Here is a 13,213-nt window from a genome sequence, read left to right as displayed (position 1 = left end):
TCTTGCCATCAGGTTTTGAGGTATGAGCTTGTTTACATCCTGGGATTAGTTCCTACTGACCTCCACTATTTCTGGGTGGCCGGTCCACACCAGGCAGCCATCGAGATCTAGATCCGATGTAGATCCGGTACCTTCCTGATTGACATTCTATTAATAATAAAGTAAACTATGCTAAAACCTTTAAATAGATGTTTAATGGCAACCATACAGAAAACAACATAATAACTTGATAATCTACTCGACTGCATTCAATTAGTGATAAACATAGATAGAATGGTATTCGTGCTATGATTGTAGTATTAGTCACTTCGTTCACATTTACATGGCACACACATATTCTGAGGTTCAGTTTTGACCAACAAAACGTGGCTTATGTGCAATAAAAATTATACCGCTGAATTTGTATCAGATAAAGTTTCTAATGGTATAATTTAAATGGCTTAATCCTTGTTTATTATTGGTCAAATTTAGAGCATGCAAAACAAGGACGCCATGTAAATGTGGACCGAGGGAGTATTGCAGTTGCTGCCACCTACTTCTGTAGAATACAACAATTACCTCTGTTTTAGTAGTAACTGACACATTACAACAAATTTGATCAATGTTAAAAGTGGCAGTTGGTACAATACTGAATCAGTTGCATACTATTTGAATTTGGGTGGTACTGTGTCAATACTGAAGCCATTCTTTGCCAAAATAAAAGGAACTGCAGTCCTGTTTTGTGTTCTCCTTCATTTATAGGCCCTGGGATATTTTGTTTTCCAAAATGTTGTTTAGTTGGTCAATATTGCAAGGTTTTTTTTTTCATTTTGGTGTTCAACCTGACTCCTACCACCTTGAGTAGGTAATGCACCAATGAAGACGGAGATTGAGGAGGAAGGCACGGGAGGGTCCTGGACTCAGGAGGACAAATCCCTTTGTGCTTCTGTGCTTGGCTCAGATGCCCTTGCATATCTGACAAAAGGTGGTGGTGCCATATCTGAGGGTCTTGTAGCAGCGTCTGTTTTGGTGGGCTTGCAAAATAAACTCCAGGATCTGGTTGAAGCTGATAGCCAAAGCCTTTGTTGGAACTATGCCATCTTCTGGCAGCTCTCCCGCACCAAGTCTGGTGACCTTGTCCTTGGCTGGGGTGACGGATCTTGTCGGGAACCCCATGATAACGAGATGAACTCAACTGCTCACAGTGGTATTCATGATGCGTCTTCAGTGACCCGGCAGAGGATGCGTAAGCGGGTATTGGAGCGACTGCATACAGCATTTGGTGGGGCTGATGAGGAGGACTATGCTCCGGGAATCGACCAGGTGACTGACACTGAGCTGTTCTTCCTAGCATCTATGTACTTTGCATTTCCACGTCATGTAGGTGGCCCTGGCAAAGTGTTTGCAACAGGTGCACCCCTTTGGATTCCAAACAATCCGCACAAGGTTTCCCCGTCAAATTATTGCTATAGGGGATTCCTTGCAAGTGCAGCAGGATTTAGGACTATTGTTCTACTGCCATTTGAAACTGGTGTACTTGAGTTAGGCTCAATGCAGAATGTTGCTGAGAGTGCTGAAGCTCTGGAAACCATAAGGTCTGTGTTTCTAGGGGCAAGCAGTAAGAAGGCAGCAACTGAGAATCATCAGGGGAATGGCTCTGCTCAAGTATCACCTGGTTTGGCCAAGATTTTTGGGAAGGATTTGAATCTCAGTCGACCTTTATCCAACACGGCAGCAGGTCCATCAAAGCTGGATGAAAGGTCATGGGATATGCAGAAGCATTGTGGTGGTGAGAGCCTGTTGCTCCCCAATGTCCGTAAAGGTTTGCAGAACTTCACATGGAGTCAAGCTCGAGGCCTGAATTCTCATAATCAGAAATTTGGTAATGGTATACTAGTTGTAAAAAATGAGGCTGCACATCGCAGTAATGGAGCTCCACATAGCCCTGCATTGAGCCCGTTTCAGGTTCAGAAGCCACTGCAGATACTGACGCAGCCACCATCTCAGCCACAAACACCAACACATATAGATTTTAGCGTAGGCTCTAGTTCAAAATCTGGTATCTTGACTTCACAGTCAGCTTTGTATGATGGGGAGAATGGCAGTGTGGATGGCTTTAAGGAGCAAGGGGGGCATGCAACGGATGACCGGCAACCAAGAAAGAGGGGAAGAAAACCAGCAAATGGGAGGATGGAGGCACTTAACCATGTTGAGGCTGAGCGCCAAAGGAGGGAAAAGCTCAATCAGAGGTTTTATGCACTGAGAGCTGTTGTTCCCAACATCTCGAAAATGGACAAAGCATCTCTCCTGGGAGATGCCATAACGCACATCACTGATCTCCAGAAGAAGCTCAAAGAGATGGAGACGGAGAGAGAGATGTTCTATGAGTCTGGTACAGTAGACCAAAGGGTCCGAACACCTAGGCCAGAAATCGATATCCAGGTGGTCCGAGACGAGGTTCTAGTTCGTGTAATGTCTCCTATGGACAACTATCCGATAAAGAATGTGTTCCAAGCTTTTGAAGAGGCAGAAGTCAAAGTGGGTGAATCAAAGATCGCATCCAACAACGGCACTGTTGTGCATTCCTTCGTTATCAAGTCCCCTGGCTCTGAACAGCAAACAAGAGAGAAACTGATTGCTGCTATGTCTCGTGCAATGCGTCCCACGTAGAATTGGCCGATTACTTGATGCACTAGAGGGCGTACTGCTTTTCTGGCTCTGAACAGGTAGCTATGGACTCTGGTAGCGCTCTACATTGTCCATGAAATTGCTACATGGCCACAGAAGTCTCAGATTCTGACTTAGTAAAGATATCTGTAAGTGCAACTCACTGCTGTAAATCTTTAACCGTCTGTCCTGTGGTTGATTCAGTTTTGATGTCTACTGGAGGGAGATTATAGCCATGATGTTCTTAGCTATTTATTATGAATCAATAAACACTACCATCAGATATGGGATTTTTGTTTCTCCCTTTAGTTTCAAAGATATGTGGAATTTTATTCATGCTGATATATGTACAAGGCTGAATAACGTTGAAGGTGCGGAAATAATTCTTTCCATTGTCCGTGCACAGTGTAAAAGGGTGGAAATACATAAATATAGTTTTGTTTTTCGTTCTTTACAGATGTAGAGGGTCGGGGCGAGGAAGAAAACTTCTTTTTGTTAATCACTGAACAAACGAGTTATGTTTTCTAACTTCTGGGAGAAAATTGTCAGAATTAGGGTATGTTGGTTTGTGCCTGTGCATGCCCTGCCAACATTGGCGAGCCAATTATTTGCCTTTGGAAAATTTCCGCCCAGGGATGGCCTAAAGAATTGGCATCAGTTTGTGAAGGCCCAAACCATCCATGATTCTATTTAACTACGGCAATTTCGTCGACCTAGCCGGCGCCACACCTTCTCCACCACTAGCGCCAAAAGAGGAGGAGGAGGACTGTGAGTTCGTCGGGACACAACACACACAACAGCGACTACATCGCCTTCAATCACTATTTTTTAATTTGAATTCGGAACACTTTTGTACAAACTCAGTAGAAATCAAATAAAATCCACCGTCTTTTGCACTTCTGAATTTTCAATATTTTGGGGGGGGCGTTTGGGGTGCGCCATCGTGGGATACCTTCCCCAAACGGAGAAAGGCGTGCCGGCGCCCCCCAATAGGACATTGTCGGTGCCAATGCGGGTGGGGGGGGGGATGCTCTTAGAGCATCTCTAGCAGATCCCGCATATTGGCCAAATTTGCATAATAACCGCTCGTATGCGGTTTTGGGCGAAAAAAGTGGTCAGGATAGACACCGCAAAAAAAAAAAAGCATGCGTCAGCATTCGCGGTCTCCTTGCCACACAACAACGGGTTAGAGGGGCCCTCATCCCGTGTGAGGCCTCCGCGCGAAGGGGAAATCACGTGTCGCTCGCATCTCCCGCCACAGCGTGCCGCCATAGATCCCAGCCACGTTCGAGCTCCCCTCCCGTGTATAGCCGGTAGGAACGTGTCCGCTGCCGCGTCGCACTAGTTCCCCACTTGCGGCAGGCCGTCGGCGGACCAATCGGTCGGATCCTGCAAGCGAATCGAGCGTCGCCGCTGTCGCAAGGTACACTTGTTCTTCCTCTTTGTTGACCATCTCTCGTCGCCGTTCGCCCACCCTGAATCTTCTGACGCCTTTCTAGATGTCGTTGAGCCCGACCACACTATTTCTGATGGAGGAGTCGTCAGACTCCGCCGACTCCGACTTGGAGGAGCTGCTGGATGGCGACATGGAATAGATGGTGGTGCTGCTCGCTGTGAAGGAGCTCGCAGACGGGCAGAAGAAGCGGTGGCGAGTATCGAAGGTCGGTTGTCTTTGCATTCCACAGAACCGCAAGCTCGGCAACGACATGTTGATACGCGATTACTTCGCCGAGGTACCTACATGCCCGCCTCATCTTTTTCGTCGCCGGTACCAAATGCGACGATCTCTTTTCAACAAGATTGTGCAAACTTGCGAGACGAATACTCGCTATTTCAAGTGCAAGCGCAATGCAGTCGGATTGCTAGCATTCAGTGTGCATCAAAAGATTTCCCCATCATGCATGAGGATCCTAGCTTATGGCATCCCGGCCGACTACGCCAATAAGTATCTTTGCATAGGTGAAGATACATCAATGGAATCTATCTGGTGGTTTCACAAAGTGATGATTCGTATGTATGGCCCGATTTATTTGTGATACCCCGATGAACAAGACACGGTGAGGCTGATGGCGCAAAATGAGGCGCGAGGTTGGTCGGGAATGCTAGGCAGCATAGATTATATGCATTGGACTTGGAAGAATTGCCCGAAGGCATATTAGGGCATATACTGCGGCAAAAGGCACGATCCAACAATTATTCTTGAGGCAGTTGCTTCTGAGGATCTATGGATTTGGCATTTCTTTTTGTTTGTCTCGTTCTCTCAATGATATTTATGTGCTGCATTGGTCTCATCTTTTTGCCCGACTAGCTAGTGGTGATGCTGAAAGGATCGTAAGCCGCACCTAGAGGGGGAGGGGTTAATAGGTGCTACCCAATTTTTAGTTTTATTTTTTCAATTAAAGCTTGACACAAAGTTAAATTTTCTAGATATACAACTATGCGAATTTCCCTAGATGACAAGGTATACAACTAAGCAATATATATCTAGGCAATATATGATAATGCAATCAAGGATAGAGGCAACCGAGAGTGGAGCACGCGGAGACACAAGGGATGATGTTCCATCCTTTTGAGGGGAAGTACGTCTACGTTTGAGGGGTGTGGTCGCCACAAAGGCCTAACCAACGCCACAAATGCCTCACCCCATTTTCCGGTGAGCAACACCGCAAAGATCTATGTCACTTGTCCACTAAGGGATTTTCCTCGAGGCGGAAACTAGAACTTTACAAACTTCTTGGGGGCACACATTCACAACTGAATTGGAGACTCCCAATAGCTGTAACAACACAACAACAAGAAGAACAAATCAAGTCACAACAACTAGGGTTTCCAAAAAGGAACACTAGCAAAGGGGCCCTGAAGCAAATGAGGGGAGGAATGTAAATCGCTTCGGTGAAGATGTAGATCGGGATCTTCTCCTTCGATTCTCCAAAAATCAAGAGCTTTGGATGGTTGGAGGAGGAGATCAACTGATTCTTGGTGGCTCAACTTGAGTTGATGAACTTGGAGAGAGCGAGCAACCTGAGCTTGTGGAAGAAGGGGGTATTTATACTCTACCCCCCAAAATCGAGCCGTTGCAAAAAGTGAGGCCGGATATTCCGACCCAAGTAATGGCCGGTTATTTTGGGCCCCTCAGAATATCCGGTGCAGTGGAAAATACCCGACCAAATTTCCGGCCCGAATCCAGTAGCCCCAGACCTTAAGTCCTTAGCCGATTTTCACGGGCCGAATATTTGCAAATATATGGCCCCAGAATATCCGGCCTAGGGCAACTTTGCTCCTTTATTTTTCTTGATTTTGAACATGAATTCGATCAAAGATTATTTCTGCAACATTTCAACGCATATCAATGTATCACACATGTTGTCATCAAATACACAAAACCATAAAGTTGGAGAGATGGTCTTTCAGATGCTCCAGACTTGCAACTACACCGTCAATGCCCATGATTACACAATTGGCTACTATCTTGTCGATGGCATATACCCGGCGTGGTCAACATGTGTGAAGACAATCGGAATCCAAGTAGCAGTAGTCTGTAGCTGAATTTGCAAAAGCACAAGAGGCAACCCGAAAGGAAATCGAGAGAGCTTTCGGGGTTTTGTAAGGTAGATTTGCAATAGTGAGAGGTCCAAGTCGGTTTTGGGACAAAGAAACCATCAATGATATCATGACAACTTGTGTAATTCTTCACAACATGATAATCGAAGATGAGAAAGATTTGAACTTGGAGTTCTTCTTTGACAATGTCGGCAGCCATCAAGAAATCCAGACAACATTCAAGCATTTTTTGAGACATACCACGACATTGAGAATGCTGGATCGCACAAACAACTTCAGTTTGATCTCATTCAACACCATTGGATGAGGCATGGTGGCCGGTGATGAGCAATTTTCATTTAATTTGTCCATTTTCATATATACATGGATGTGTGCTTTGATCATTCTTTTGTATTTGTTACGATTTTTTCAATTAGTCGGATTTGAACCGATTATTACCAAATTGTATGTTGGTGAAAACTATTAAATTGTACGTTTAACTGTTGTCAAATTTTGCAGTTGAAATTAAATATGTCGCATAAAAATGTTGAAATGTGCAAAAACTCTGATGTTGCAGTTTTCGTGCGCTCTTCCGCAGATTAGATATCTGGTCCACGGGAGCTTTTTTTTTTGGTTCGCATGTCGCGAATTTTCCGGCCTGTAAACGCGTGTATGTGATTTACGATTTGCAGAATCTGCTAGAGATGCTTTTATTTTTGAATGCTCTTATTTTTGAATGCAAATGATGGTGAAACAAAACCAGGATCTCCTCCGGTGTTGTGCTGCAGTGGGAAAAAGTTACCGTTGCCGATCCCCATGGAAGTGAAAATCAAAGCGTCCGATCACGAGCCACACAGTAAAAGTCAGGGAGCAACAGCTTTTCCCCGCCTGCCGGCGTCCTTCCAAGCCTCCCAAAGTTACCGCACTTTGCTCCAACGTTCATATCAAAGGCCCCAAAAAAAGAAAGGGAAAGAAACGGAAAAGAGGAAGCTTTTAGCAGGAGACGGCAACAGAGAGCAGGTGGGTGGTGCAGAGCGACAGAGAGAGTAATTAAGGCCCGTCTTTGACCCACCTACTCCGCCCGCTCCTCTCCCGCTCTACACGCCACATATTTCTCCCTGCAATTAACCTTGGTGCGGGAGCCGAGACGAACAGCCCACGATTCGCATGCTCACTTTCTCCACCAGCCGCTTGCTCACTGAGAAGCCGGACCCACTCCCTTCCACCCCGAGGTGGCCCACACGTCAGCCATTTCCAGCCGCGTCGTGTCCCCGGCCTTCTAGGGTTTTGTCGACACGCTATAAATTAGCGCCCGCACCTACCTGCCACCTCCAACGCCTCCTCTCGCTCTACCCATCCGCCTCCACACCGATCTAGGGTTTTTCCTGCTAGGGTTTTTCCCTCCCGGCGGCGGCGGCGGCGCAAGATGGGGGACAGGGTCGAGGGCACCGTCAAGTGGTTCAACGTCACCAAGGGCTTCGGCTTCATCACCCCCTCCAAGGGCGGCGACGACATCTTCGTGCACCAGTCCGCCGTCAAGGTCGTCGACGGCGGCTACCGCAGCCTCAACGAGAACGACGTCGTCGAGTACTCCGTCATCGAGGAGAGCGACGGACGCGCCAAGGCCTCCGACGTCACCGCGCCTGGAGGTGCCGCGCTCGAGGGCGGCTCACGCCCGCCCAGCGACGGCGGGGGCCGCGGCGGAGGCGGCGGCTACGGTGGTGGCGGCTACGGCGGCGACCGTGGCGGCGGCGGCTACGGAGGCGGTGGTGGCTACGGAGGTGGCGGCGGCGGCGGCTACGGAGGCGGCGGTGGCGGCTACGGAGGCGGTGGCGGCGGCCGTGGGTGCTACAAGTGCGGCGAGGAGGGCCACATCTCCAGGGACTGCCCCCAGGGCGGCGGCGGCGGCGGCGGTGGCTACGGGGGTGGCGGCGGCGGCCGTGGATGCTACAAGTGCGGCGAGGAGGGCCACATCTCCCGCGACTGTCCTCAGGGCGGAGGTGGCGGCGGCGGCGGCTACCGCGGCGGAGGTGGTGGCGGCGGCGGCAGCGGCCGTGGCTGCTACAAGTGCGGCGAGGAGGGCCACATCTCGCGCGACTGCACCAGCAGGAACTACTAGGCGGCGACGCCTGCCACTGCTACCCGTCAGATCTGACTGCCCTCCGCTCCCTTTCCTGCCTGCAGCAAGGCGTACCTATCATCAGTACTAGCTTTCGTAGTAGTAGTAGTTTCGTTCCTGCTCGTTAATCTATGCTTGTGGAAATGCTTTGCTGGTCATGGAGCTGGTGTGCTCGTGACTGCGGAGCACCCAGACTTTGCGAAGTTGAAATGAAGGAGTGAGAATCATGGATGATTCACAAGTACTATATCCAATGTGTCTCGGTATTATGATTGTGCAAATTCTGTGCTGTTTGCATGCCGTACTGCATCCTTACCTGCACGATAGTTCCATGTCAGTTTTATTGACGGTCTAATCAAATTATGCATGCCATTTTTACAGCTTTAGCACTTGCAAGTATGACTGACGATTCTTGTTTAACTCTTACAAAATCATGTCACATTTTTCTTATGAACATGTCGTTTTGGGTTCATCTTGTTCTTTTTGGTGACTTGCGTTTCGACCCAATGCATTATTATTGTATATAATCTTCACTATGAATACATTGTGGAGGATTTTCTTGTTCCACTTGCTTCTTCACTGCTTTTGATTGAGAAACGTATGCAAGTAATTTATGTCGTAATTTTCTTCTGTCATCTGAGAGTTACTAAATTTCTAATCTGCATTACCAGATTACAACCTTTAATTACACATTGGAATGGGTTTATTTCTGCCTGGCACATATCTGCATCTATTCTGAAAGCTTATAGGAGGCGTAGACTGCTTGAAATGGAAAGTATAATGTTATTAGTAGCTCCGTGACAACTTGTTTAATTTCGGTGGGATTCACTTGGAGATCTTAAAAAAAAAACTGGGAAGCCTTATTACTTCTCAGTTCAGTTTGTTACAACTTTTATGTTCAGGAGCAACTCAGGTTCACTGCCGTATTCCCCTATATTTCTGGTGATTCTTTGCATGGAAACTTTGTCCAAATCAATGATTCTTTGCTATGTTAGTAGGCAGTGGCGGACGCAGGATAACATTGGAGGGGGGGCACACCTCCAAATTTTTTTTTTTACTTCGCCCCAATTATGATTTTTTTTGTGTTAAACGAATAAGAACATCTCCGTCGGCTCGATCCAAATAGGTGTCGTCAGCTTCGTCGGCGCGATCCAAATAGGTGTCGTCAGCTCCGCCGGCACCATCCTATTGGGGCCGCTGGCACCTATTCCCCAATTTAGAGAGAGGCTACACACCGGTGACCCTGAAATGTAGACCCCCTAAAACATTTAATATTTAAATATTCACAAATAACATCGGATTTCATTCAAATTTAGACAAAGTTTGCAAAATAAATAGTCCTAGAGAAAAAACTAATCTAGCAGCGGACAAAGTTTGCAAAATTCAAGTAGTTCTTAAAAAAACCATTAGTATTGAGATACATGGAATATATCTCAACTACATATTAAACAAAAATATAGTGTCTAAGAAACATATCTTGAATATGCAGGAAACATCGTACGAATAGAGCATTTTTTATAAAAAATAAACCCAAAAATTATAGGAACCAATTATAAACATATATATAGAAGAACAACTCTTATAATTGTTATAAACATAAACATATATATAGAAGAACAGCCTCTTGATTGAAATGCAGGAGCAGCTAAACAATGACGTAAGTCTATTTTCTTTCAGATCTCGCGCGTCACATTAAATAAAGCCGATGTACAATATTGAACATCACCGTAACATCAACCCAGTGGCAAACAGGACTTCCCTCTGCTGACAGCCTTGGTTCGAATCCTGGTGTTATGAGTATTAGAGCATCTCCAACAGGCGCTGCAAATTCTCGCGCGCTATACCGGCGATTGGGCGCGCTGTATACCGTTCGCGCGCGGTATAGCGAATTTGCCCCCGGCAGAGGCTGCATTTTGCAGCGCGCGTTGGTGTGCGGAAAACGCACCTCCGCCGCGAGGCGCTATTTTGCAGCGCGCGCGACCGTTTTTTTTTTAAATTCATCAAACAAACTATGAAATTTGAACGAAATACGAATATATTAAAGTGCGACGATACAAATGCGACATAGAAAATACTAGTACTACTCGTCCGACTACTCGTCGGACTCCCGATCGTAGTCGGAGCTGCTCGCGGTCGTCTCCGACACCGGCGTGGACGTCGACGTCCGGTGGAAGTCGGAGGAGGAGGACGAGAGGACGACGGTCGACGGCCCCCGCGCCTTTCTTCTTTTCCTCCTTCCTCTTCGCCGCCGCCTCGGCCCTCGCCTTCTTCCTCGCCGCGGACTCGGCGCGGCGCTTCTCGCGGCTCGCCTTCTTCGCCGCTTTCATCGCCGCCTTCTCCTCCTCCTTCGCGCGTAGAAGGCCTCCGTGGCGGCGACGTCCTCCGGGAAGCGCCGCGCCCACTCGACGCGCATCGCCTCGTCGCGCTCGGCGATGAGGAGGCGCTGCTCCGGCTCCCGATGGCGGCGCTGCTCTTCGCGCGTGACTCATCGGCGACGGCGGCGCCGGCATCTCCGCTCGCTCGCGCGTCCGCACGTCGTCGAAGTTCATCCGGCGGCGGGGCGGCCGAGGCGCCACGCGACGGCGTCGTAGGCTCGCGCCGCCTCATGCGCGGTGTCGAAGGTGCCGAGCCGGATCCGCTCCTCGCCGGAGCGACTCTCGGCGTCGGAGCGGCCGCTCGGCCGCGCGCGCGGACGCCGCGGTAGCCGGAGGCGGAGCGGCGCCGCGGAGGCATGTCGCCGGGAGGCGGAGGCGGAGGCGGACGGGCGGCGGAGGTAGAGCGGTGGCGCGTGGCGCGGAGACAGAGAGCGGTGGGAAAGAGGCGGAGAGACACGCGGAAGGCAGGTTGGCGCGTGTCGTCTATATAGCGCGCGCGGCAGCGCACGCGGCAAATCTCCCGCGTGGGATGGCGCAAACGCGCGGCGCGGCGCAAAATTTACCGCGCGCCTTTTTCCCGCGTCTGCTGGAGCTTCGCGCGAGCGCTCGCGCGCGCCAAACTGGCAGGTATTTTGCCGCGCGCGCGTTTTACAGCGCCTGTTGGAGATGCTCTTAAAACCATTTTTGGCTCAAGCGCCCCAAATGGGCCGGAGCTCTCAACCGCGTTCCAAATTGGGCCGGTCAGATGAGGAGTAGTCAAAAAAATTCCCAGATTTCTGGGTGGGCCACGGCCCCACCGGCCCACCCGCTGCGTCCGCCCATGTTAGTAGGCTTGTAGTTTTCAGTGCTCTTGACCAAAATTATGTACCTGTGCTTGACTAGTACTATCAACTTGTATCAATGCGGTATTATACATGGGTGGTTCTAATTTCTTATGATAAGAAACAAGTAATGTCATGCAGAATTTTTGATAAGCCATAATTTGCCCTTGCTACAAGTGTTCCAGTGGCCCTTTTTTTTTTGACAATCAATACCACATATATTCATAGTAAAAACAAATAGTACATGGTAGAGATACACGAGCTCACTCCAACGATTACAAAATAAAGTCTAAAAGATAATAACAAATCTTCGAGGTCTTCAAATTTTTCCTTCTTTCAGAACATAATCTTGTACTCTTCTGAAGGCAGCCAAAGATAGATAACGAACCATAGACCTGTAAATACCGACGAAGGTTCTTCCATAATTTTAATTTGAGCCGCAATGCCAAGGTTACGTGCACGACACCAGTATGTCAGGGAATAACAACCGACTAGCCTTGTCGATGTCGATGGAGAGCCGAGAATACGAATCACCATTGTCGAGGACGTAGCAGCCAGGACAAAAACTGCGAGGAGAGCCGAGAATACGAATCACCATTGTCGAGGACGTAGCAGCCGGGACAAAAACTGCGAGGATAATCCTCCTCGCGGCAACAATGACAAAAGATCCAAAATCGATCTGGCGTAGCAAGATCTGAAGGCCCATACCTAGAGGATTGTAATCTTTCAACACCACCATTGACGTCGGGAAGGATATCTCGTCGTCGAACGAAAGCCCGAAGATCACTTATTGCGAGACGATACCATCTCCATTGAGGGAAACCAACAAGAAGATGACTACAAAAATCCTAACATAATCAACTGAAAACACTACTTTTATTGGAAACTCCACACATAGATCGGGTTCCCCACTCCTCCCGACGCCGGCAGAGCCGACCGGAGGAGGGGGAACCGATCTATGGAAGAGGCTGAAGTGGAGGCGGCTAGGGTTTTGGAGAGGCGGCAGCTGTCTTTTTTCCGTACGTATCGGCCTGTTTAGTAAGGAGTCTCACATGTTTGATTTCCTGTGGGAATAAGGTATAGGGCATTGTATGGATACTTCTCAAACATGTAGGTTGAAAGATCGAGATGTCGCCTAGAGGGGGGGGGGGGTGAATAGGCAATTAAAAACTATTACAGATTTGTCTTGTAAGAATGCGGAATTAACCTATCGTTTAGTTTACAAGCACAAACCCTACATATGCTAAACTCAACTAAGTGTAACAATAACAACTAGAGCTAAGCAAGATAGGCACAAGATATATGTAGCACAAGTGATAGCAAGATATATGTACTTCAAGCACGATGGCTATCACAAGGAAAGAGAGCTCGGGTATAGAAATAACCGAGGCACGCGGAGACGAGGATGTATTCTCGTGTTTCCTTCCTTTGCAAGAAGGTACGTCACGTTTGGAGGAGTGGAGGTCCACGAAGGATTCCCCGCGCCACGAAGGCTCACCCTATTCTCCGAACCACACCCACGAAGGATAATGGTCCTTTCCTTATGGTTAGCTTTTCCTCCGCTCCGGAGATGGCAAGCTCCACAACCACTTCACAAGCTCCACGAAGGAGAAGCCCGGGCCTCTTCACAACCTTCTTGAAGAGATCACCGGAGCACCAACCGCCAAGCCAACTAGGAGGTCTCCCTCCAAGAGTAACAAGCTCACGGTCTC

General features: G+C 48.5%; 2 protein-coding genes across 4 annotated transcripts; both read left to right on the top strand.

Annotated features, from left to right (window-relative positions):
* On the top strand, positions 1-2,953 carry LOC124649389 (transcription factor MTB1-like; the record flags this gene model as incomplete). Its single annotated transcript, XM_047189037.1, is given in 2 exon segments — positions 1-20; positions 845-2,953. A coding segment is annotated over 1 exon segment (1,794 nt). The 3' UTR covers positions 2,650-2,953.
* Positions 2,954-7,537: 4,584 nt separating this feature from the next.
* Positions 7,538-8,552, top strand: LOC124649323 (glycine-rich protein 2-like). 3 transcript variants are annotated; one of them, XM_047188977.1, is made up of 2 exons: positions 7,538-8,102; positions 8,187-8,552. In XM_047188977.1, exons 1-2 carry the CDS (start codon positions 7,613-7,615, stop codon positions 8,303-8,305), a joined length of 609 nt encoding a protein of 202 aa, XP_047044933.1. In that variant the 5' UTR covers positions 7,538-7,612; the 3' UTR covers positions 8,306-8,552. The 3 variants fall into 3 exon arrangements, with proteins under 3 accessions (XP_047044933.1, XP_047044932.1, XP_047044931.1); XM_047188976.1 differs by having other exon boundaries at positions 7,538-8,126; XM_047188975.1 differs by having other exon boundaries at positions 7,538-8,552.
* The last annotated feature ends 4,661 nt before the right edge of the window (positions 8,553-13,213 follow it).

This window comes from Lolium rigidum, chromosome 4, assembly GCF_022539505.1.
Source record: "Lolium rigidum isolate FL_2022 chromosome 4, APGP_CSIRO_Lrig_0.1, whole genome shotgun sequence".
Taxonomy (NCBI): domain Eukaryota; kingdom Viridiplantae; phylum Streptophyta; class Magnoliopsida; order Poales; family Poaceae; genus Lolium; species Lolium rigidum.
This window is presented reverse-complemented; position numbering and strand designations above follow the sequence as displayed.

Excerpts from the sequence above, each read along its gene's own strand:
- LOC124649323 (XM_047188975.1), top strand. The coding sequence starts at position 7,613 with ATGGGGGACAGGGTCGAGGGCACCGTCAAGTGGTTCAACGTCACCAAG.